General features: G+C 39.0%; 1 protein-coding gene across 1 annotated transcript in view; it reads right to left on the bottom strand.

The window, feature by feature from the left end:
• Nucleotides 1-4,760: 4,760 nt before the first annotated feature.
• LOC116688188 (potassium voltage-gated channel subfamily B member 1) overlaps nt 4,761-23,119 on the bottom strand; it is a 34,788-nt gene continuing 16,429 nt past the window's right edge. The window contains exon 3 of the mRNA XM_032514036.1: nt 4,761-8,471. Within this exon, the coding sequence (XP_032369927.1) occupies nt 6,639-8,471 (1,833 nt within the window). The 3' untranslated portion in view covers nt 4,761-6,638. The remainder of the gene's footprint in view (nt 8,472-23,119) is intronic.

The following is a 23,119-nucleotide window of genomic DNA, read 5'->3' as shown; positions in this document are numbered from 1 at the left end:
TTTGTCTGATGACTGAGGAGCTGACTGACTAACCCGTGCACATTCATATCACGTTCATAAACAGTGGCTGAGTATTAGGCAGGGATTAAGATAACACCCAAGTCCAGAACCAAAGCCAGCAAGGCCTAACACTATTTTACATGTAAACATATGCCAGCACATATTCCATAATGTTAAGCCTCTGCATCCGGTGTGGCTACCTGAACAGGCCACATTATAATGTATCATGTTTTTATTTAAACAATAACTTGTTAAGTCACTTCGGTACAGAAAAAACGTTTGGCACAAACCCCTTCAACAAAGGGACAAGTGACCATAAAGACATTTCACTTTCATGTTAATTTGAGTCTTTTTCTGGAAGGTTAGGTGCACATTTTTGAAGACAGTCTTACAAAGTTAACACACTGCAATTTAGGAAAATACACATTTAAATTGTCTACCCTAAACCTTTGAATGTGTTGTTCACACAGGACCAGGACTGTGGATTTAGTCTTCCATCACTTCATCAATCGCTTTAGGAAGGGATCTCTTCACAACACAACCAGTATAGAGAGGAGGAATGATTACAGTTACTCATTATCAATAACTTTCACCTGCACACATGAGCATGCTAGTAGTTTTAAGACACAATGTTTAATGAAATAATGAAGTATGCAGTACCTTAAGTTTTGTGTGTGTGTTACAATTTTGCTGTGACTCTGCTGAGACAATACACAATGGACACTGACTCAGACAAAACCAGCCTGGAATTTTAAATGGTATTTAGTGTTCGCCATTTAAAGGCCAAATCATAGTGAAGAAAGACACCTGGACAAAAAGGACTCAGTTCAAAGATTTTTCCTTTGTCACTTATAGATGGAAGTAACTGAATATACCTGTCAGCTTTTCCTGTCTTGAATAGGGTTAATTCTCTTTCAATTTCTGTAGTTACAGTTGCCTGGAAAATATCACCAACAACAATGTTGTCTTATGTAAAAAGTAACTTATTACTTTCACTCGGAGCTCCGTCTTCTTCTTTACTGACAATTAACAACAATTTTATACAAGTATATTTTTTGTATTTTATTCATGGGTGGTCCCCTCTTATTTAGCCAGTTCTTTCATCTGTTATACAAAGTTATTCCTGATCCATGATGTGAGGCGGATTATCCAACTATGAATGACACTTTGAGGTGATGAACCGCTTAGCACATGTTTACAAATCCCTAATGTGTAGCATGTTTCACAAGTACTCTTTTTTCTATAACATCCATCTAATTTATTGTATTAAAAGATGTTTCACTTGTGACCCAGACTTAAGTTTTTGCTGCAGAGTGATTGTTGCTCGTGGAAGTTAAACATTATGTTTTTGTGAAAAGCCTTAGGTTGTGACTGGCATTTACTGTGATGTAATCCTCTTCAAAACTTTGGTCATGACGTAATACAATGTAATGTAACAACAACAAAATAACAAATGGGAATCTGTAGCCTGCTTTGGAAGAGAATTTGACTTTTAATGACTGTTAGTAGTGATGGCCAAATTAAGCTTTGTGAACCTGTGTCTTTATTTTCAGAGCCCACTAGATGCCGCTCTCTATTCAACAAAGGGTTTTGAATACACAGAGTGTGTCCAACTGTAAGTTCATACGGTCAAAACTACAAAATCGCAAATTATTTTCCAGATGAAGTCATGGGTAGTTCGTGACCACGTTTGTTGCAATCAATTGAAAAATGTAAAAACTGTTAAAGTAACAGTTTTAGCCATAGGCTACATACAGTTTGCTGATTTCTGGATGTTAACGTACATTTGATGAAACCTGCATCAGCGACGCATGATGTATGCACGTATGATTGCCGTTACTGTTTAGTATTTATTAGCATGATAGTCAACGCAAGCTTACATTCCAGACGCAAGCTTTTATTTTGAAAAGTAGAAGCTCGGGGATGGCACCAGGCAGTATGGCATTAGCTGGGATGGCATGCTCCAGGCTGCAGCTATACAGTCTTGCTGCCTTAGGTCTTTCTCTTAAAACTAAGAGCGCCATCTAGTGGGCCCAGAAAATAAAGACACTGGTTCACAAAGCTTCATTAGGCCATCACTAAATGTCAGTCATTTACAACCTTTTACATCCCAAGGACCCCAAATACATAACTGACCATCTAAAAGACTTTGTTGGTTACAAAGTTATTTAACAAGATAATGGTTAGAGGCAAACCTATGATTGCAACAGCTGCAATAATGTACATTTTCTCACTATCTTTATATTAAACCGAAATAGAGGCAAATACTGACATTAGACAGCGCCAAAATGATGAATCAATTAATCATTTAGTCAATGAACAGAAAATTTGAAAAAGATTTTGATAACTAATTAATCTATCAAGTAATTACCAAATATTTGCTCACTCTCTGTTTTATATAACTGGAAACTGAATATATTTGGGTTTATGACTGTTGGACGGTCCAAACAAGACATTTTCAAACATCACATTTGTCTGAAGGAAATTGTGATGAACACTTTAGTCTTTTTTTTTCTTGGAAAAAAAATCAATAGAATAATTGATAATGTAAACACATTTATAGTTGCAGCCCTTAAATAATCGTGTGCCATTTGGTGCAGTGAGTATTTTAATATATATATTTTTCATTGAATACAAGATAACACTGGAGGGTGCTGTTGTATAAGATATGCAGTTTCCTCACATACCACAAGCTCAGTCCTTGCCCAATCTGTGTTTGCACTCCATGTGTTACATTCCTCTTGTGTGAATTCACAGTTTTTTCATGAAAATGCTTGTTTTTATATTCAGTTAATAAAATACAGCACCAACACTGGATTAGTGTCTTTTATTAAGCATTAGTCAGTAAAAGGAGAACATTGCTTCCAAATTGCTGATCATAGACATTTTCCTATAGCTTACAAGATGATATTTACAAGTTCTGTGGGTCAAAGTTTAATTGAGCTACATGCTTTAAACAACAGGAAACCATAATATTCTATAAAGTCAACTGGTACAAAGTATGAAACCTTACAAAACAAACATCCCCCCTCACATTGTAAGGGCAGCACACAGACCTGTAGGAGTCGAACAGAGGTGATCTATTCCTTAAAGAAGGGGGAAGATTCTGAAAACTAAATGATGTTTCTGCATTTGGCCTGAACCTCTAGTGTGGCGTATTGTGCTTAAAGACAATTATGATACCTATTGACATTGTACTTTGTGCTTTGGAAATTGCATTTGACCGTTTGTATGTCGACATTATCAATTGCATGGCTACAAGAAAGCAGAAGAGGATTTGATACAGAAAAATCAATAAAGTGCAGTTCAGAAAACAGGAAAATAATTAAGACAGGACAAGAAGGATATTGTTAACACTATTCAACAGAGGGAGTTGTAAGCATTTAAATAGATTATGGCTTGGTTGTAATTCCACAATGACAAAAAAGCTCAATTCCAAAGATCAGTGAGTATTTACTGCATGTCCTTTGTTAAAAAGTTTGTTCCTCTATGACATCGTCAGACAAAAGACATTGCTGTCACTGAGCCTTCCCTTCTGACCCAGACCCTCCCTTTGCATGCTCAGGATGATAATAATAGAATCACAGAAATGAACACATCTTCAAAAGGATGCCATTTCATTCTGCACAAAAGACTCAAGCACAGGGCAGGTGCTTGTAATGGAAAAACCCACATGACTGCATGAATGTGCATAATCTGGTGGCATAACGTTCTGAATGAGAGGGTGATGGTGATTGTCCTGTCTTTAAAAGAGCTGAAAGAGCTCACAGATCATGTCTTGAATGATGATGTGACATTGAGCATGAGGTGAAGGCGCAGAGTGCTACAGCAATCATTAGTGATGTCTTTTGTAATCAGGCTGCACAGCTCACTCGGTTACACACCTCTTGTTCCTATTCCATTCACATTTCACACTCACTTCCACCATGGGAGTCAGTAGCTGAAGTAAGCACACATCATAGCAACAGCCCCTTACGCAGCTGTGGTCATAGTCTTTTGTAATTTGCTAAGATGTGTCAATGTTTCTATGAAAAGTGAAGTAAAGCGATTGTGTGGCAGTCTGATTTAAAGGCCCACAATCCAGCTTTCTGTTTGCACAATTTTATCGATAATTGAGGCTTCATCATACTGAAGCCGCAGGTGAGCAGGGAAGAATAGATGAATGAATGATTGGGTGAATGCGTGAACAGGATGTAAACTGTGTAATTTTTTTCAATTTGTCTCTACAAATTAGTCTACTTGCTTGTATCAAATGCTAGCCATTGAGTCAACTCAACCATCACCATGGAAACAGTGGTTGTTCACTCCACTGAGTGAGTCTGCACCTGTTTGTTTTTGTGGATTGGGCCTTCATCATGTAAATGCTTGGTGAATTGTAAAGTGTACAGGAAAGACATTAGAGGAAGGGGGTGGGTATCTAATACAGCAGTCTGACAGCTTGATGACCCAGTTCTCTGTGTGTTTATTTGCTGTACTGTTTGTTTAATTGTCATTTGGGCTTCATTAGACAGCGACAGATTCAGTGTGCGGGACAGGCGTCTGTTAAAAGCAAAGGCACGGAAATATCTTACTCATATAATGTTTAATGATTGCAAACATACAGCATAAATACTTCTATTTCTAGGCTCACTACTAACTAAAAACTACCTGAAACAGAGGATTTAAAGTTTAAAGTTAATAATGCTTTAAAAACATGCTTGCATGTGTAATGTAACACAAAGCATGAGAGCACCATATGATCAACATCCAGATTGGTCATGTGTTTGGAGTCAGGTGCCGGATGCAGGATATTTGGTTGAACTGCTGCAAGGTGGCTTTGTGTTTGTAACATATGTCACATTAACTCATGTGAGTGTAATGTTTTGGATCTCTGGAAGCGAACCACTTGCCAAGATCCACAGTGTGTAAATAATCCAATTTTAGTTTTGAAATGAGTGTGAAATAAAGTGCCGTGTTCCCTCTTCATTTTCCGTCTATTCTTTTCCTTCCCTGTCAACAGCTTATTTCTTCAAAGGACGGTCCTCTTGTCTACTTACATGTTTGTAACGCTCCCTGAAGTATGTCAGATTTAGAAAAAGAATGCTTAAATTTCTTACATTTTAGAGATATAACTTACCATCATCTGTACAAGTTATCAGAAGGAACAATTCTTTGGGTCTTCACATTGCAAATAAGGATAGAGGGACAGACATTTACGGGAAGACAGTAGCAAACAATACAAATTCATCTACTACAGTATATTGTCTTCCAAATGCAACGCCATTAAAATAATGCAGTACATATATCGAAATTCAAAACTACTAAATTAGCACAATATACAGTATTTGTCTAAGAATCAATTCTTTTAGAAAATATCATAAAAATATAAACTATTTTCATTCTGTACCTTGTACATTTAATGTTTTTTGTGTGTAATATTCTACTTTTTTAGTTATACATGTACAATAGTCACATTCCGAAACTGGAGGTTCAACATAAAAAATCTCAGTGATTTTCAGTGCTGTGTTTCCAGCTAGTGATGATCATCAGACCTGTCATTTTATAGTTATCAGCTACAATAGGAATAATGACTCCTCCTTCGAGACACCTTTGAGAACGTTTTGAAATAACGCATAAAGACATTTAGATTGTCTACAGATTAAAACTCTGATAACACCACTACAAACGAGAATAAAGAGTTTTGTTTATAATGACAATAATTATCATGGTGCTCTCTCGCCAGCAGTCGGGCACCACTGAAACAAGATCGATATCAATGGATGCAGCCTCACAGTGTCTCTTTGTGTTGTCTAAATGTTTCCTGTGCAGTAAAAAAATATGGACTAGCATGACAGTAAACTAAACGGAAATACATGCTCCTCAAGTTCACACTTAAGAGATCAAGAACGCTACATAACCATGAACATACAGTACTGATTATTTATATGTACTGTCTGTCCGTATATGTCTCTCTTTCTCATACAAACATTAAATATAAGTGACAACATAAACAAAGGCCAGTTTTGAGGAAGGAAGTTAAAGGAAGCAAACTATACATTTTCACAACACACTGTTGCCTTTGTAATGCCATATTCATACAGTGTAACCAATAACTTGAAGACAAATGTAAGTTCTTGATTCACACAACAACGTAGTTATTTGAAATACCTCAGCTGAATGAGTTTCCCATTTTGCAGTGCCATGTTTCAATGCCCTCTGTGGTTTGCTACTGATTGGACAGTGTTTGCTATAGTGGCTTTAAAAGTAGTACCCAGGGGATATAAAAAAAATAGTTTTTTGCTTATAAAATGATATCTTATACTCTTAAAACTGGGTGATTATTATTATATGATGATCTGGGCTAAAACACATGTATAAATAGTAAAAACTATCAGACAGACATTTTTAAAACCTCTTAGATCAGTCCTCTGCTGAACTAATTAATTTAGGAGTCCTTGGTAGGAAAAGCCTTGAGAGCAAAACACAAACATATTTCCCATTGTCTGCATCTATTTTTATGAAAGAAGCCTTCTGTGTCGTAGTTCTTCAAATGTTCCTGCAAACGTTTTCATTGTCTGAGTTCACTGTGCTTCTTACATTTTCCTTTCTGCTTCCTCCTCTCCTGTATGTTTCCTCCGTGTTCACACCCACTTTAAGCATCAGAGTGACTCTTCTCTCCCTGAATGGCTGTAGTTCCTGAGCCACATGTTCTCTTGCCCTTCTAGCGGCAGTGTGTTGTTTCCCAGCTTCCTCTGTAGTCCCTCCATGTGGTTGGCCCCTTGCTGGAAGCTGGAGTGATGGCCAAACTTGGGCCTGGCTCTTTCAAGAAGTCTTTGGGATGGTTTTGTGCCTGAACCATCACACAGGTGCTCCTCCTCATCTGTGTCAGCATCAATGAATTTATTGATGGATGCATCGTGGAATGTGAAGAGGCTGCTAGGCATTGCATTCTCTGGGCTCTTGCTGGGCGTCCTGCTGCTTGCAGTTGTGTACACGGACACCTCAGGGCTCTGAACTGATGAGCTGTCTGAGAGAGCCCATATCCCTGAATCCTCACCAGCTCTGAAGTGGACCTTGAGTGAGTGGCTTTTGTGTGGTTTGTTGAAGGGCAGACTCCGGGGGCTGTCAGAATGCATGCCAAGCTCGGTGCCATGTCCTGTCAGGGGTGTAGTGGTGCCCTGAGATCCTTCATGCTCATTCTCCAGTGTTGGCTGCAGGCTGGGGTTGGTACTGACCCTCCCTAGCATGCTGCTGACAGGGCTGTGGGAAAAGCGAGAGCTCTCAGGTAAGTCAGTAGCGCAGCTAATGAAGCTGTCAATGCTGGAAATGCTCCTTATGTCTGCAACTGCCTCTGCTTTCCTTGAGATGGCTCCAGTGGGGATACTTCCCATTTCTAATTCAGATCCCTGCCCAACTGCTTTGAATGGTGGCCCTTTTTCCTTGTTGATGTCGGGTTGTGACTGGGCCTTGGCCATCTTGTTGTACATCTCCTCCAGTTTCTGTGTACTGAGAAGCTGAGGGCTGCTTGAGGGTTTGACCTGCTCTTGGTAGTTGGATTCAAGGTTTTTGGTGGGGCTCATATGTGACTTTAGTTTGAGTGTCCCCTTTTGCAGACTAAGAGACACATGATTATCATGCACCTTCTCCTTTTCATCAGTATTTTCCACCATTATCTCCATGAGCTCTATACTGCGGCCAAAAGCCTCTTTTGTGTTCATGGAAACAATGCTACCATTTCTCTTAGCCCTCTCCAGAGCCTCCCTTCTTTTAATGGCTTTCTCCTGCCTCTTTTGCTCTTTGTAGAACTCAGAGAAGTTATTCACGATGATGGGGATAGGCAGGGCTATCACCAGTACTCCGGCAATGCAGCACAAACCTCCAACTATCTTTCCCAGTAGAGTTTTGGGGTAAATATCTCCATAGCCTACTGTGGTCATAGTAATGGTAGCCCACCAGAAAGAAGCTGGAATGCTTTTGAACTTGGTGTCCTCTTCATCCTTTTCGGCAAAGAACACCAGACTGGAGAATATCATGATGCCCATGGCCAAGAAAAGGATAAGCAGGCCCAGCTCATTGTAGCTCCTCCTAAGAGTGAAACCCAGAGACTGAAGACCAGTGGAGTGACGAGCCAGCTTCAAAATACGCAAGATCCGCATGATTCGGAAAATCTGAACTACGCGGCGCACGTTTTGAAATTGCAGCACACTCTTGTTGGATTCTGTCAGGAAGATGGTGACATAGTAGGGCAGGATGGCCAGCAGGTCGATGATATTCAGAGGACCCTTAAAGAACTTCCACTTGTTGGGGGAAGAGAGGAAGCGAAGTAGGTACTCCATTGTAAACCAGGCAATACATATAGCTTCCACATGGGCCAGCTGCGGGTTGTCTGTGGAATGACCAAACTCATCTGTGTCCTGCAGCTCTGGAAGGGTGTTCAAAGACAAGGCAATGGTAGACAACACAATGAAGAGGATGGAAATAATTGCCAGGATCTGGAAAACAAAACACAGAAGATAACAACAATGAAAAATAGTTCTAGAAAAACAACACTTAATAATGTCTATGGAATATGCCCCAGTGTTGTATATTTACAATATATTGTGATATTTTCTCAGGATAGAAAGGTTGGTCGAACCAGACTGAAATATCTCAACAAATATTGGTATAATCATCATGAAATTGTATGCAGGTATTCAGGGTCCTCAGAGGATGAATTATACAGAATTTGGCAATCCCCTGACCTTTCTTCTAGTGTTACCACAAAGTTGACATCGTGGCTTTAAGTGAAATGTATAGGCAACTTTTGGATGGATAGCTATGAAATTTCAAAAGCTTGCCATTTGGGAAGCTCCTGATTTTTCCAGATGTCAAACCTGCTCAAGAGTCACAATGGAGTTGATGTGTGTTTAGATAGTTTAAATAGGGCCCATTGTCTTGTTTAGGAATCTGTAGTTCATAGAGTTCTATTGAGGGTCACTTTGAAAAACAATTCACTTTATAAAATTTGAGGGTGTGTTGGTCAGGTAACAAATCAATTGCAACGTACTTATTAGCGTATGCACGCTAACAAAAGTATGGATGGCTTCAGACTAATTGAAAGATGAAACAATTGAAAGACTTAAAGATTAAAAGTAGGGATGGGCATTCGATTAAATTTTCTTAGTTGATTGTCGAGAGAATTAACGATCAACTATAGATTAATGATTAATATTTTTCATTTTAAATTTCATTTTTCATTTAATTGTTATAAATATGCGCTGTGGTGCTCTAAAGCAGCGGAACCTGCAGCTGCGAGCCGGCGTTTTTGAACGTAGACCCTCGTTTGTTCCAAAATAAGAAAAAATGATAATAAAAAGAATCATGTCATGTTAAACAATAACTTAACCAAAAACATAATAACACTTAATCTGGCAGGTTTTGTCAAATGTAACTCAAAACTATCCAAGGCACAATTAATTAGCTAGGCTACTTAACAAATTAGGCTACTTAACAAAGCCTCATAAAAAATAACTCACTTCTGCGCTAGTCTACTGATTTTGGTTGAGAAAGATAAGCATGGTGACATGATCTGGGGTCAGACGCGACCGCAACCAGGTGACCATCAGTCCAGCCGCTGAAAACACCCACTCTAATGGGACTGACGTTGCCGGGATATGGACAGGTTCCCCCGCGCTAACTCGGCCAGAGTTTGCACTCCCCTTGTCCGTGTCAGACAACGCAGCCTCGTCTCCCCCCAGGCTGTTGGATGGTCTCCCCCACTGCTCCTCTGTGCTAACGCAGACTTCATGCTAGGTTGAGACTGAGAGCAGGATGCACTGCCACCGACTTTAACCAGGGTTGATGCACTTTGTAGAAGTGGTACATTATTTGAGTCGTGGATGTGTTGTACTTATACATGGCATTGCAGTGTTTGCAGTGAACTAAGTCTTTTTTTTTTTTTTAAATCAAAATGGTCACATGCCACTCTTCTCTTTATGATTACTTTTGTAATCAAAACCGAAACTCGCAGGTAACTGAGTTTTGCGTCAAATATTGCCCCCGGGTGGTAAAATGTTGTTGCCATATAGTGAAATTAATTTCATTGCCTCAAGACTCACACCACGCAACCTGCATTAGCTAGTTTAATTGATCAAATCGAATCGAACAAATTAACACGATCGACGAAATTCTTAATGATCAATTTTGATCGTTGATTAATCATGCCCATCCCTAATTAAAAGACTGCACAGAATATGCAATATCTAAGGCCATCTGTTTTGTCCTTATCATTACCTTGAACCTGTAGTTGGCACCACACTTTAAGCTTTCATTTTGAAAATGATCACAATACCTGGTGATATACTACAAGGCATCACTCATTTTGCCTCTTTGAAATTTGCAATGTTAAAAGGTATAATAAAGGACAACTGTGAGGGATACCACTGGAGCTAAAGTTAGAAATTGCCCCTGAACTACATTCTGAAAGTACATGTCATATCAATGTAAAATAGTGCTTTAACGAGTCAGAGGAAGGTCAGTCCCATGAGAAACTCCATTTCAACGTGTCAAACCAGTGCGGTTCCATTTGTGACACTAAATTGCATTTTAGTACTGGCTAAAATATCCAAACTAGTGATGACATTTTCTGATGATATTAGTTCATGGACAATTTAACTTTCTGGCTACTTTCTCAAAAGTATTGAGGAAATGCCATGTCAACATTTCAAAAGAAATGAGGTCAGAGCTAATGCGATCTCTGGGGCAGTTTTTTTTTTTGCTCTTCAAGTCTTGACATATTTATACAGACAGAGACAGTAACGCAGGGCAACGAGAGAGAGAGTTTGAGATTGTATTGATACATTTTTCTAAACCACTGCCAAGGGCAGCAGGTAATGCAGTCCAAATACTCCTTCCTATAGATGTGGACAGCCGGCGAGCCGTGGTACTGCATTGTGACAAGATGCTGGATAATTCCCACATTACTCCTAGACATCGAATGCATCCCCACCCAAGTCTTGGTCATGGCTAACCAATACATGTAGATAAACCTGAACACACTAAATTAACCCCACAACACTAAAACCCAGGTAATAGAAATGCACACCCAAAACGTTAACAGAACATCATTGAGACAGGAACCGCTCAGAACACAGTCCCATGAGCCTTTGCAGTTCTTCAACGCAGAGCACAACGGTGTCCTGTCGGCCGTTACAGTATTGTGCACACAACTACGCTAAAGTAAAAGAAAACAAACCTGTGTATTGCCTGTATTACCCTACTGCTTTTGTCGCTATGACCACCTTCTCCACCTTTAGCATTTATGTACGTCTTTTTAAGATGGCGATTAATCCAACGATCTCTAAACATAAGGTCGTAGTTAATGCAACTTTGCGGATCATATCCTTGTTAGCTGCAATGAGTGCGTTACAGGAATGTGACAATTTAAAACAAGAGGGAGGAGCCCTTACATTCTAATGATACGTTACACACTCTCCCTGGCAATCACATCATAGCCACACCCTATAACACTCCCTGCTTTATTGCCGATTTTAAAATCAATACCATAATTCAAAAAATTAACATCATTATGTGTTGCAGAAGACGTAAAACTAGCAATTGAGACCATAAACTCATTATGTAACTTTCTCATAGACTTCTACAGAAACCGACCTCCTTTTGCAAACACACGTGTTGCTTCCTGCTGGAATTCAGATAGAATGCAGGTTCACTTCCGCATTTGCAACACTTCGCTGAACGTTGTCCATGGAGCGTTGTCCATTAATATTAAAAGCTATGGTTCTTGTTCGTCTCTCCATTTTTCTATTTTTTCTAGTTAGTCTGCTTCAATTCTTCAATTACATGACAACCACAGTGTAATACTTGTTATACAAAGCACACCATGGTCAGTGAGCCTGCCTGACAGACTTCTGGAGACCTATGACGCATTGAGCCACCTGCTAATGATATAATCTGCTAGTACATAAGGGCTTTCTCTATCACTCTGGGGCAGAGGACTGCATTGGGATTGGGATCCTGTGGGCCAACACAAATATTGTGGCAGTGGCCGTTCCACGGCAATCACCACGGACTTTAACACGAAATAGGTTAGAGAGTGCGTTAAAGACAAGGACAGGGAAAGGAACAGAAATAAAACAACCTGTGCAAATCAAACCATAGCCAACAAAACGTTCTAAAATATGTAAAATAAATTAATAAATACAAAATCCCTTTGCCCTATATTGAACTAGAATACCTTATTATTACACTTGTTATTATGCACTAGAACGTAAATTCGCTTCTTATTACCAACAGATATGCATATTGATTAATACTAGGTCTACACACTAAAACACTAGTTTCCCTGCGTGAGGGGAGAAGACACAAAATCAATAGCCAATCCTTTGACAATTAATTAATATTTGCCATGAGGGCGGGACCCAACACACGACCTGCGGGAAACACACACGCACACACACACACACACACACTGCAGGAGCGGGTGATAATGGTCAGAATTTCACTGGGAGCAGGCAGTAGAAAAAAAAACAGTCCTGCGCAGGGCTCTACAATTAGTTTCATAGCGCTGGGGAAGGCTGCAGTGCACAGTTGTGGGTGTGCAGTGTGCCACACCTATAATTCCTGTCCCATATTGGTGTAAAATCCACCACAAGGTCACTGTAGAGGCTGTGTCCCAGGGCAGTGGCGAGCAGGATTATTCCCTGGCACCAATCATTGGCCATAAACTTTAATTAATCTTGACAGGTTACTGCTTGTAGCCTACACCTTGGCCTTTTAGGAGAGAGGGACTAAAAGCAGAGAAGCCGTGCTGGGGTTGAGGTAAGAGAGGGCAGGAGAAAAAGTAAAGGCTTTTCAACTTCAGCAGCCAAACATTTCAGCTGTGAGAGCAAATTAAAGGGCAAAAAATGTAAACTTTATCAGAGCATTCCCTGAAATAGCCTGCCTCCCGGTCTGGATCCCTTGAGACCAGTGATGGATGAAAACTCTTGTATTTGCTCTGTGTATGCAGATAAATGCATGTCCGCATCAAATTCCCTCCAAAATCATGTTGATGTCAAAAGTCTTAGACCTTACCCGTCAAGCTCACATGTGCATATACCATAAGCATTAGAGCACCATTACTAGAACTTAGCAAACTCATTGGCTTGCTTTTAAAATATTTACTGCATCAATTCCAGCACTGTTAGGGTCATGTCCTCACTCTCAAAATAACTGAAAATAAAATAACTCGAAATAACTCTAGTGAGTGATCAGAATACGTTGATATTATTAGTGTCCAGTGTTTGGCTTGACAAAATTAAAGTTGCTGCCAGAACACTGTCAAAGGGTATCCTTTTGCAATGAAGGCCGTTTAGAGCCACAAAAACTGAACAGATATGGTTAGGATTTCTAGGTATTGGTGGATCATGTAAAGATTTACATATTGAAATATTATGTGACAGAGAAGTCAGGAGAAACCAGGCAGCAGACATAAGACAGAGGGGAGACAGCAGACAGACAAAAAGAGTGGAGAGTCACTAATGAGTGGTGTGTAAGGAATGAATGAAAATAATAATACAAGATGTGATGAACAACCTGACATTGTAATTGCCAGATTAAGTCCTTCTGTCTGGTATTTAAGGCTTTCCCTTGCGTCATGCTGTGTAAAATGTTGATTCACTTCTGGTCCCTCCTTATCGTAACTACATTTGCCCTTTTCACCACACGAGCTGGATCAACAGAGGGATTATATCGCACAGTGACTCACTCACTTTATTTTCTGTGGGCATATTAGGTGCAAAATGCCATCTCTAATCCTCTTATTGTACTACTTTGGTGATTTGCCAATAAATGTTTTGTGGCTCTGTGCACTGACAGCTGACCTTCCTCCTACATAGTTTGTTACATTGCTGTTGTTCCTTCCGTGGGATACAGTGTCAGTGTTTTTGTTTTTAGCAAAGACTTCAATAGAAAAGAAGGATGGAATTACGCTGCCAGTAAACAAAGTAGAGAAGCCCTTTGCAGCTGTAACCACTTCCTCCCCAGGGTTTCAATTACATTCTTGAAAAGTTCCGCAAAGGGACCGTGGTGCAGTAAGACTACTCTCACCTGCTGCCCTCTTATATGAACTAATTACAGTTAAGCCATTATCATACCATTTCCCTCTTTTGTTTCCCCTTTTGTATAGTCTAATGCAACATTTTTTTCTGAATATCAAGTACATCTCTTATAAATACTGTTTATTGCATAACACATATTCACAGAAGTCTTGCCCAAAATAAAAAAGCTTGAATAAGGTTGAGACAGCAACAGTACAATGTTACTCACACACTACAACTTCAGTATTAACAATATGGGAGAGAACGTGGGTTGATATGTGGATTAATACTGGGATGTCTACACAACTGTGTGAGTCGATTGACTTCAAAAAGTTTGCCACTTTACTCAAACCAAAGTTCAAAACACATGTTGATGTAGCTGTTATCTAGTCTGTTGGATGTTTAGGTTTTTCTCCTGGAACACGTCAAACCCATACTGCTTCACTGCGGCGTCTTGCGTCGACTGTTTACGTATCTGTGCTCATTATCACATGTACATTGTTTGTACTGGTGTTATTGTTGATTACATTGTGAATACATATTTCTAAAATTGTATGAGGTTTTTGTTGAGTTACTATTACACAATAGTTTTTCTGACCTTTTCGAATCCCCCGACTAATTACCCATATTATAAAAAAAGACTAAAACTAATAAAAACTAAACTAAAACTAAGCATTTTCAAAAAATAAAAAAAAAACTAAACTAGCAAACCCACTTAAAAAACTAATTAAGACTAAACTGAATTTGAAAACAAAAAGTCAAAACAAAATAAAAAGTAATGAAAAATGCAAAACTATAATAACCTTGATTTGATACTGCCAATTTGTTTTGTTTTGTCATGGTCAAAAAAATCGTGGCAGAGAATCGTGATATCAATTCTAAGCTAAAAAAAAAATCGTGATTTGTAGTTTTTTTATGTACGGTATTTTAATCATTATTACTTTACTTCACAATCTGATTAAAAAGCAATGAACAGTTTCTAGTTACATAAGTGCCCCCAGTCTAACTTTCCCATCTGTTCAAACCAGATATAACATCTCCCAAATTGTCAGACCCCCTGTGTCCCACAGATGTGCCCTCATCTGCCTTGTTTCACATTGCCTGCCAACCTTACCTGTCCCACTTTTAAGGCTATAGCAGAGAGCATGTGCCCATCCTGTGCCATATGCTGAGGAGGAGAAAGGGAGATTGATCACTGAGCTTGCGGCAACGCACACAATGTGTCCTTTCGGGGACACAGACACAGATCATTGTGTGTGCACTGATGAATGACTTCTTTGTCATTTGCAAAACAATATTTTGTTTGTTTTTACAGTTTGGGAATAAATGTAATTCACTAAAAAGGTTTGTGGAATTAACAATATAAATGTACGTGCATAGGTATGTGCAAATATTTTAGTCTCTCCATTGCAGTGTCTTTGCAACTGGTTTCACCTGTTTGTTTTTCTGCTAAGTAAGTACATTTACTCAAGTACTTTACTTAACTAACATTTTCCAGTACTTGTACTTTACTTAGTGTACTTGTACTATACTTTGTAGTTTATATTACATTATACTTTTACTCCACTACATTTATCTGACAGCTGTAGTTACTTGTTACTTTAGGGTTTAAGATTGTACCTAAAATACACACAATAAGCTTATAAAATACCGATTTAAGATTTTAAGATGAAAACAGTGGATCCCAAACCTTTTGGCTTGTAACCCTACAAAACGTGAGTGATGTAAACTTCTCACTTTTATTGCAGCAAAGTATTTTTTACACTGCTGTATTGATACGTTTACTGAAATAAAGGATGTGAATACTTCTTCCACCACTGCTTTTTACTGTACTTAAGCTCATGGGTGCTGGTGAGTGTTGACTGAGGACATGGATGAAATGCTTTCACATAAATGACAGAGAAAAGAAAGAGTAAAGGGACATGGATGGCGTGAAAAATAAAGACACAAGGAGAGTGACAGAGTGAGAAAGTAAGATGCTCCCCTGTGGATCATGTACAAACCAGGGCTGTTGCTCTGAGTGTCGGTCCTCCCCCGATCAAACATCTGGGCTACTATCTGCTATGGCCACAAACCTTTCACCTGGGACAAACAAAACTTGACTCTGAAACATCTGTGTTATCAGGCATGCATTGAAGAATACATGCCAATATTTAAAGAACAGACTCCTTCCTGTGGGCCTATATGTAAGATTATTTTTACAATATTTTAAATAATTCAATAGCAAAACTTACTCATGTATGCTAATGTACACTCACCCTCACTCCAACTGAGTCATTTCATAAAGCAAATCAGTTTAAGTATAAAATGAAAGACTGATCCGGGATTTTAAGTAATACCAGACAGGAGCTTTTTTACTGGCAGAGCAAAAGAGGCTTGCATATACACATCACCACCAAGATGTAAGACTATTGATTTCCAACTATAAATTGTTTCCTGATCCCCAGAAATCACTCCACATCCTGCTGCTGTCACATCTATGTGTTGATATTTTATTATCTGTTTCATGGGTGTTTGAGCCCTTCTGTAGCAAAGAAAATAATTTCAGATCTACAGTAATACTGTTGAATATGTCAATAAATACAAGTATTTTCCAGTTATTATCACTTTCTTGTATATTCTGAAAAGTATTACTATTTATTTAGTTGATATGTGTGTTTCATACATACATATATAATAGTTTTATTTCATAAAAAGTGGTACAAATGGCAAAATGATGTGATTTGGGAGAGATGGAAAGTGATTGACACTTTCTGTTGTATTGTACAAACATAAAGATTTGTCAGTCAACAAAATCCTGAAACATTCTCGTAAGATGATGATTATTTGAATGGCTCTTCAATTTGACGTGTTGAAATTTGCTAACTTTGTCTCAAAAGCCGGAAAAAGAAGGCAAGATAGCTTATATATAATTCTCTAGTTTGCATAAATATATTTTCAAGATTTGTTTATATTCATTTTATAATTAAATTGATTTAAATTTTTAGGATTGTATAGGATGTCATAATTCCCATTAGTGTGCGAGTTACATAAACAATTAACAGTATTAAAAAATGGTCTTCTTGATAAAAGGTAGAATGAAAGCACTATTGTTGAAACAAATCCGGTAGGCCAAATTATTTTTTATTATGCTTGTGTTATTTATTTCATAACTTTTGAGTCTTCATTGCAGCACCATGCACCGTTCAAACAGAGTGCATCTCACAATGTGGGGGCAGTATTAGATATTGAAGGCCGGTCTGCCTCAGTGGTAGAGCGGTCGCCTGCCAATTGGAAGGTCGGTGGTTTGATCCCTGGCCCTACACTTCCAGTGTCAAAGTGTCCTTGGGCAAGACACTGAACCCTGAGTTGCTGGGCCATCAGAGTATAAATGGGTGTGAGGGTTTATGTGATGAGCCGGTGGCAGGTTGCATAGCAGCCTCGGCCATAGTACATGAAAGTGTGTGAATGGTTCCTTTACTATTTAAAAGGGCTTTGAGTCGTTGTTGAGACTAGAAAAGCGCTACATAAGAACAGTCCCTTTACATTTTGTTTTGGGACATTTTGTCCCAAGTGTTGTGTGATAGTGTTGTTTGAAAATGTATAGGCCATGCAGCATTCTGAGCTTGGCTTTCCTTATATGAATTTCTGGTGTTTTACGTTTGTTTATTTTATTTAAGAAAATAAAATGCCAATTAAATAAAAATGAGTCCAATATGTAAATGTACCATCTTTAATTTCCCCTGTTGTAAGAATCCTTTCATACAGCATATTTAAAATATATTTTTAATTAATGAAATTACATTTTTAGTGAAAGGGTGCGCTCACACAGCCTGCACGGCTGAGCCATTGGCAATTTTAGACCCTTTGTAAGGGGAAGAACAGGAGTGTGGTTGGTTGTGAAATTTAACGTTGGTAGTCCCCGGAGAAGAAATTAGTAATTTCATGGTGCAGATTAGAACCCAAATTGAAATGTGAGCCACTAAAATTGCTGTTGGAACGTTGTGTCAAATTGGTTATTTACTGTGACTTATAAAGTGTCAGGTTAAGTTCCATCATACTGTTAATAATGTCAAAAAACATTAGCTAACGTTGTTTAGTAGCTAGCTCAGAGATTATCGGCTAATGACATTACTGATTTAGCAGGGGGGGGGTGTTATGTTCTCATTAGGGGCTGAGCCCCCCTAAAGGTCTGATCCTAGAATCGCCCCTGGGCTGAGCTCTACTAATGGAATAAGTATTAGGTATCTGTGATCCTGAGATAGACAGTCCTGATTACAGAGGTCGTTTTTGTGTAGGGGTTTGTGTAATGCAGCACACCAGTGAAACTCATGCTTCACAGCACAATTGCAAACACTTTGACGCATCACACCCAGATGAAAATGACAAGTACTCCAAATCTGTCTTTGTTCTTGTTACTTGTTTTGTGCCAGCTGGAGCTCCAGCTGTCTCTTGTTGCTATGGTCTTTACTCACTCTGAAACTGCCAGCAGTGTTGGCAGGCAAATGCAAAAAAATGAACAGAATGTAGCATGCTGAATCATTTCCAACTCTGTGAAAATGGACCATTTGGCAGCATGATGCACAACAACATCTTTGTTTTATTTTTCTTCTTTTATTATAGGTGTCTGGTATTACACAAGAGGATGAGCACCAGTTAAGAAAGCTGCTAGGTTTCAGCGGTGTTATTAATATGTCAATCCATCTAGTCAAGTCAGGTTTAATTGCAATTATAGCAAGTAATCAACATTTGGAGACAGACAGGCAGCCTAAAGAGAAGCAGTGGCCATAAAACACTGTTATCTTTAATTCAGATCATGGCTAGGATGCAAACAGAGGTCAGGAGATTAAATCAGAGAAGCAAGTTCATTACCTCTGCCAGAGAAAGGGATTTCTGAGAATTTATGAATGAAAGCAAATGATTTAGTAACTTCCAGGAAAATCTCTGTAAATTCAGTAACATTAGACTTAGTATATATCAATGGCGTTTAATTTTTGGAATTGTTCTAGTGCCGTTGGAAAATCCGCCAGACATTCCTAAACTTTTGGCCGGATGTCCATCACCTTCCGTTTCTTTGTGTTGGCTAAACTTTGGTCGATTTATGAGGACAATGGGTAACTCCTCTTCAGATCTCTACAGGGTAGACAGCTAGCTAGACCATCTGTTGAATTTGAGTTTTCTGTTGCACGACTAAAACAACTTTTGAACGTATGCATTCCACGAAAACAAATTCCTTCCAGAGGCTATTTTGCAGAGGCGCCTTCCAGCTCTTAGTGCCGCCCGTGACGATATTGATAGTGATTGGTTTAAAGAAATGCCAATAAACCAGAGAAGATTTTTCTCCCATCCCAGATCGCTGTGTGGACTAGCCAGACCCTCACAGCGCTGTGAAGGAAGGTCTGGCAATGTGAGACTACAGTAGACTAGACATTGTTACACCATTATTTTCTGCTGTCATGCTCTGCTGTTTACTTGGCGACCACCTCCTTGGCTACAAAGTGCAAATCCTATCATCATATATGGTACAGTAGGATCTCAGACCTGAAGCTTGATACGAACCTGTGCCAAGTAGTGGACACAGAGGCCGATAAGATGCCTTCACTGATCTGGTTTCTGCTGACAACTAAGTAACGTTCACAAAATTTCGGTGTCTCAGGTGACTTGCCCCTGCGTCCCTGTTCCGGTGTTTACCATAAAGAGCAGATGTCACTGGGCTCCTATGACATGATAAGGTGTCAGTACTGAGTGGAGAGAGTTAACCGGGGGTGCTTACAGCGAACACCACCTGAAACAGGAGAGGCTTGATTGCTGCCCAAGACCCTACGTGATGCCATATTAGTTCCACACTACAGTTTCAGTGATAGGCATTTGATGACATTCAAGACTAATAGGTGTGATACTCAGGTTTAATGGTATTTTGGAGAAATGGTTTTACATTTTAGGAAATGATTAATGTTATTATATATTATATATTAATATTTATTTGTTTCTTTTCAAAAGTTAGAGAAGAAGATCAATAGTTCTGTCAAATTTAACTCTCAGCAAGAAAGTTACAGTTCACAAAATGTCAAACTATTTCTTCAACATGACTTCTGTGTAATCTGTCTTTCGATAATTTGCCACTTTAGAGATCTGTCTGTACATAACTGTGAAATTGCTAATGCAACAAAACAAATAATTTTAACTGGCGCCAGTGCATCCAGCTGACACATTATTCAATATCTAAACTCAGTATAACAGCATAGCAACTTTAGATTCTGCCCTTTAGGATATGTTGCTTTATTGTAAAACAAAATTAGCCAAAAGTGATAATTGGAATGAAAACATCCATTGATACACGTTACTTTTCTTCAGCAACACTGTGTTGAGCAATCAACTTTACACAAATCAAATCTAAGAAAACACTTAACACAGAGCTAAAGTGTAACATAAAAGCATATATTTTTTATTCTGTAAGATGGAAACCTGCTGTGCACTGAGTCTCCTCCGAAATTATTCCGTAGGAAGGAAAGGGCAGACCAAATATCTCCTTGGCTGATCATTGAAGACCACAGCTCTATGTGTGTGTGTGTGTGTGTGTGTGTGTGTGTGTGTGTGTGTGTCCATACAGTATGTCTCCTACTCAGTGTCAGACCACTAAACTGTCCAACTGCACTGTACAGGCCACGGCACTCAGAGACACCTGATCATCCTCAGTGGTAAAGCGAGGTCAGCTGGGATCAAAAGGGCACTTTTAAAGGCACTAAAGGCAACATGCAGAAAAATAAACTTCAGAAGTGACTTATTTTCTTAAACAGCTCAATGAAATGTTTACAACAAAGTTGTTTAATTGCGACCAATGCATGGAATAGAGTAATAAAAACACAATTAGTTTTGTGTCCTACAACTTTACCAAGTAAGAAAGAAAGAAAGAAAAAAAAAGAAAAGAAAAAAAACTGAGTCTGACATTTACAACAAGAAGTTTAGATGGATCTAACCTTTAAAAGATAACATTCACTTTGAGCTAAGAGGCCTGAGATACAAAAATAAAACTTCATTACAACTGACTTTGTGATTGAGCTTTTCAATGCAGGCTATACTTATTGTTTGTGTTTACAGTAAAATGAGAGTGTGGGACATTTTTGACGTACCTCAGGGCCACAGGGCCTCATGCTATATTAAGAACAGTTTGCAATCAGACAGAAAAGCGTGGCTAGCTAGCTGTCCGTCACTCACAAGCTATGACAAACTAAACAATAGCAGACAGCTCCATGCAATCTGTGTGAATGAACCAGGCTTTGCACGCTAGTGATAAAAACAGGGCTAGCTCTGTCAGTGTATGAATGCAGTGGGATAAATCGTCATGGTGTAATGATGGAGGAGGAAAGAAAACACAGGCTTATCCTCTCTGCATCTTTCCCATCATCTTCTAACACGTATACATACATTCACACTAACACACAAATGCACTGGCAGACAGCAGCACGGGGTGCACGGAGATCTTCTCAAGAGGACGAGACTGCAATACCGTGGCGTAGAGCTCAGCTTTCCATGGTGATGTTAGACTTTTTAGCATATGCATAACAGCTGCAGCAAGACATTTACAAAAACAGGACACAGAGGCCAGGGGACATGTGAGCATACTGAACCACACAATGGGAAAACAAAGCTCTTTTAATTTTTGGTAACACTGAGAGGTGTGTTCAGTAAACACACCTTCATCACAGCTCTCTGACTTGCATTAAATCAATGCACAAATTACATCAGTTACTTCTCAGTGACACTCAAAGTTTATTTGGCAGGCTGCTACCTGCTTCTTCTCTGAGGACAAAATCTCTTAACTGCTGATAAGGACAAATTATTTTGGATTTCATTTCTGACAATTTAGTGCTCAGAAGTTAGTAAGTTAAAAGGGCAAGTGCCTGCCAAAAATTAAAAAAAAAGATTCACACTAGAGTTGAAATGATTTGTCCATTCATCAATTAGTAAGCAGATTGACAGAAAAAAATCAATTCTTTGGGTCAGTCATTTTTCAAACACAAATGCCAAACATAACCTAGTATTTGGCTAGGTGTGTGTGTGTGTGTCTGTGTGTGTGTGTGTGGTGGTGTGTGTGTGTGTGTGTGTGTATGCGTGTGTACGCACCATGCACACACGCACGCACGCATACATGGGTATTCAAAATATTAGTGCCTATTCTTGGCGTCAGCAAAAACAGTCTCACTAAAGATCTTCAGTGTATGTTACAATTATTACAACTGCTACTGAACAAGGTCAAGTAGTCAAAGTTGTACAGCCCTAAATAATAGTAAATTGTGTCAAAGAGATTAAAAGTTCCTGTGTCATGTAAGCAATAAAGGACAAAAACTCACTATCAAGCAGAGACCCTCAATTACAGGAAATAAAAAAACACCTGATAAGAGCCTCACAGGGAGTCAAGCTTCTATGACGGCTGCCTTGCTTTATACTTTGCTGGCATTACCTTAGACTATGACACACACAATAAAGATCCAATCCCCTCTGTTTTAGTGAGGTGATTGGCTGCAAAAATCATACAGCCAATCTAAATATATAAAATATGACTTGTCTATTATATATGGGCTAGTAGCTGTAATTGTGTAATAATGGGCTCCCTCTGTTCAGACTAACTCTTGCCATCATAATATTTTCAAAATGAGAAATGTCTGCAGATCGTTAGCGGCTGGCACGGTACCAGCATCGACTCTAGCAGACGGCTAATTTCCAGGCTGGAGTGGGCGAGCATCCCAGTTGTATAAAGTAAAAGTGACAAAGATTTGCTAGTGGAACAAAACTCTAAATTATAGAAGGACGTGTTTAGGTAATGCTACTGCCATCCTCAGGGTCCTGGAGCTGAGACATTAGGCAGAGATAAAGACAAGTCTCTGGTCAGTTTTGAGTAGGTGCAATCCAACTGTGCCAGACAATATCATGATAAAAAAAACACACTTTTGTCCCTCTAATTCTGTGCTCTCGCTCTAGTTTCCCAGTCATGGAGCTCAAATCAAGAGCTACACTTACTTAGAAAAAAAGCCTAAACACATGTCAGACTGGTGCTTGATGTTCCGCACACTACCTGTATCCATCCA

This window comes from Etheostoma spectabile, chromosome 4 (genome assembly GCF_008692095.1).
Source record: "Etheostoma spectabile isolate EspeVRDwgs_2016 chromosome 4, UIUC_Espe_1.0, whole genome shotgun sequence".
In the NCBI taxonomy this organism is placed as follows: Eukaryota; Metazoa; Chordata; class Actinopteri; order Perciformes; family Percidae; genus Etheostoma; species Etheostoma spectabile.
Note: the sequence above shows the minus strand (reverse complement) of the source record. Positions and strands in the feature narration are given on the sequence as shown.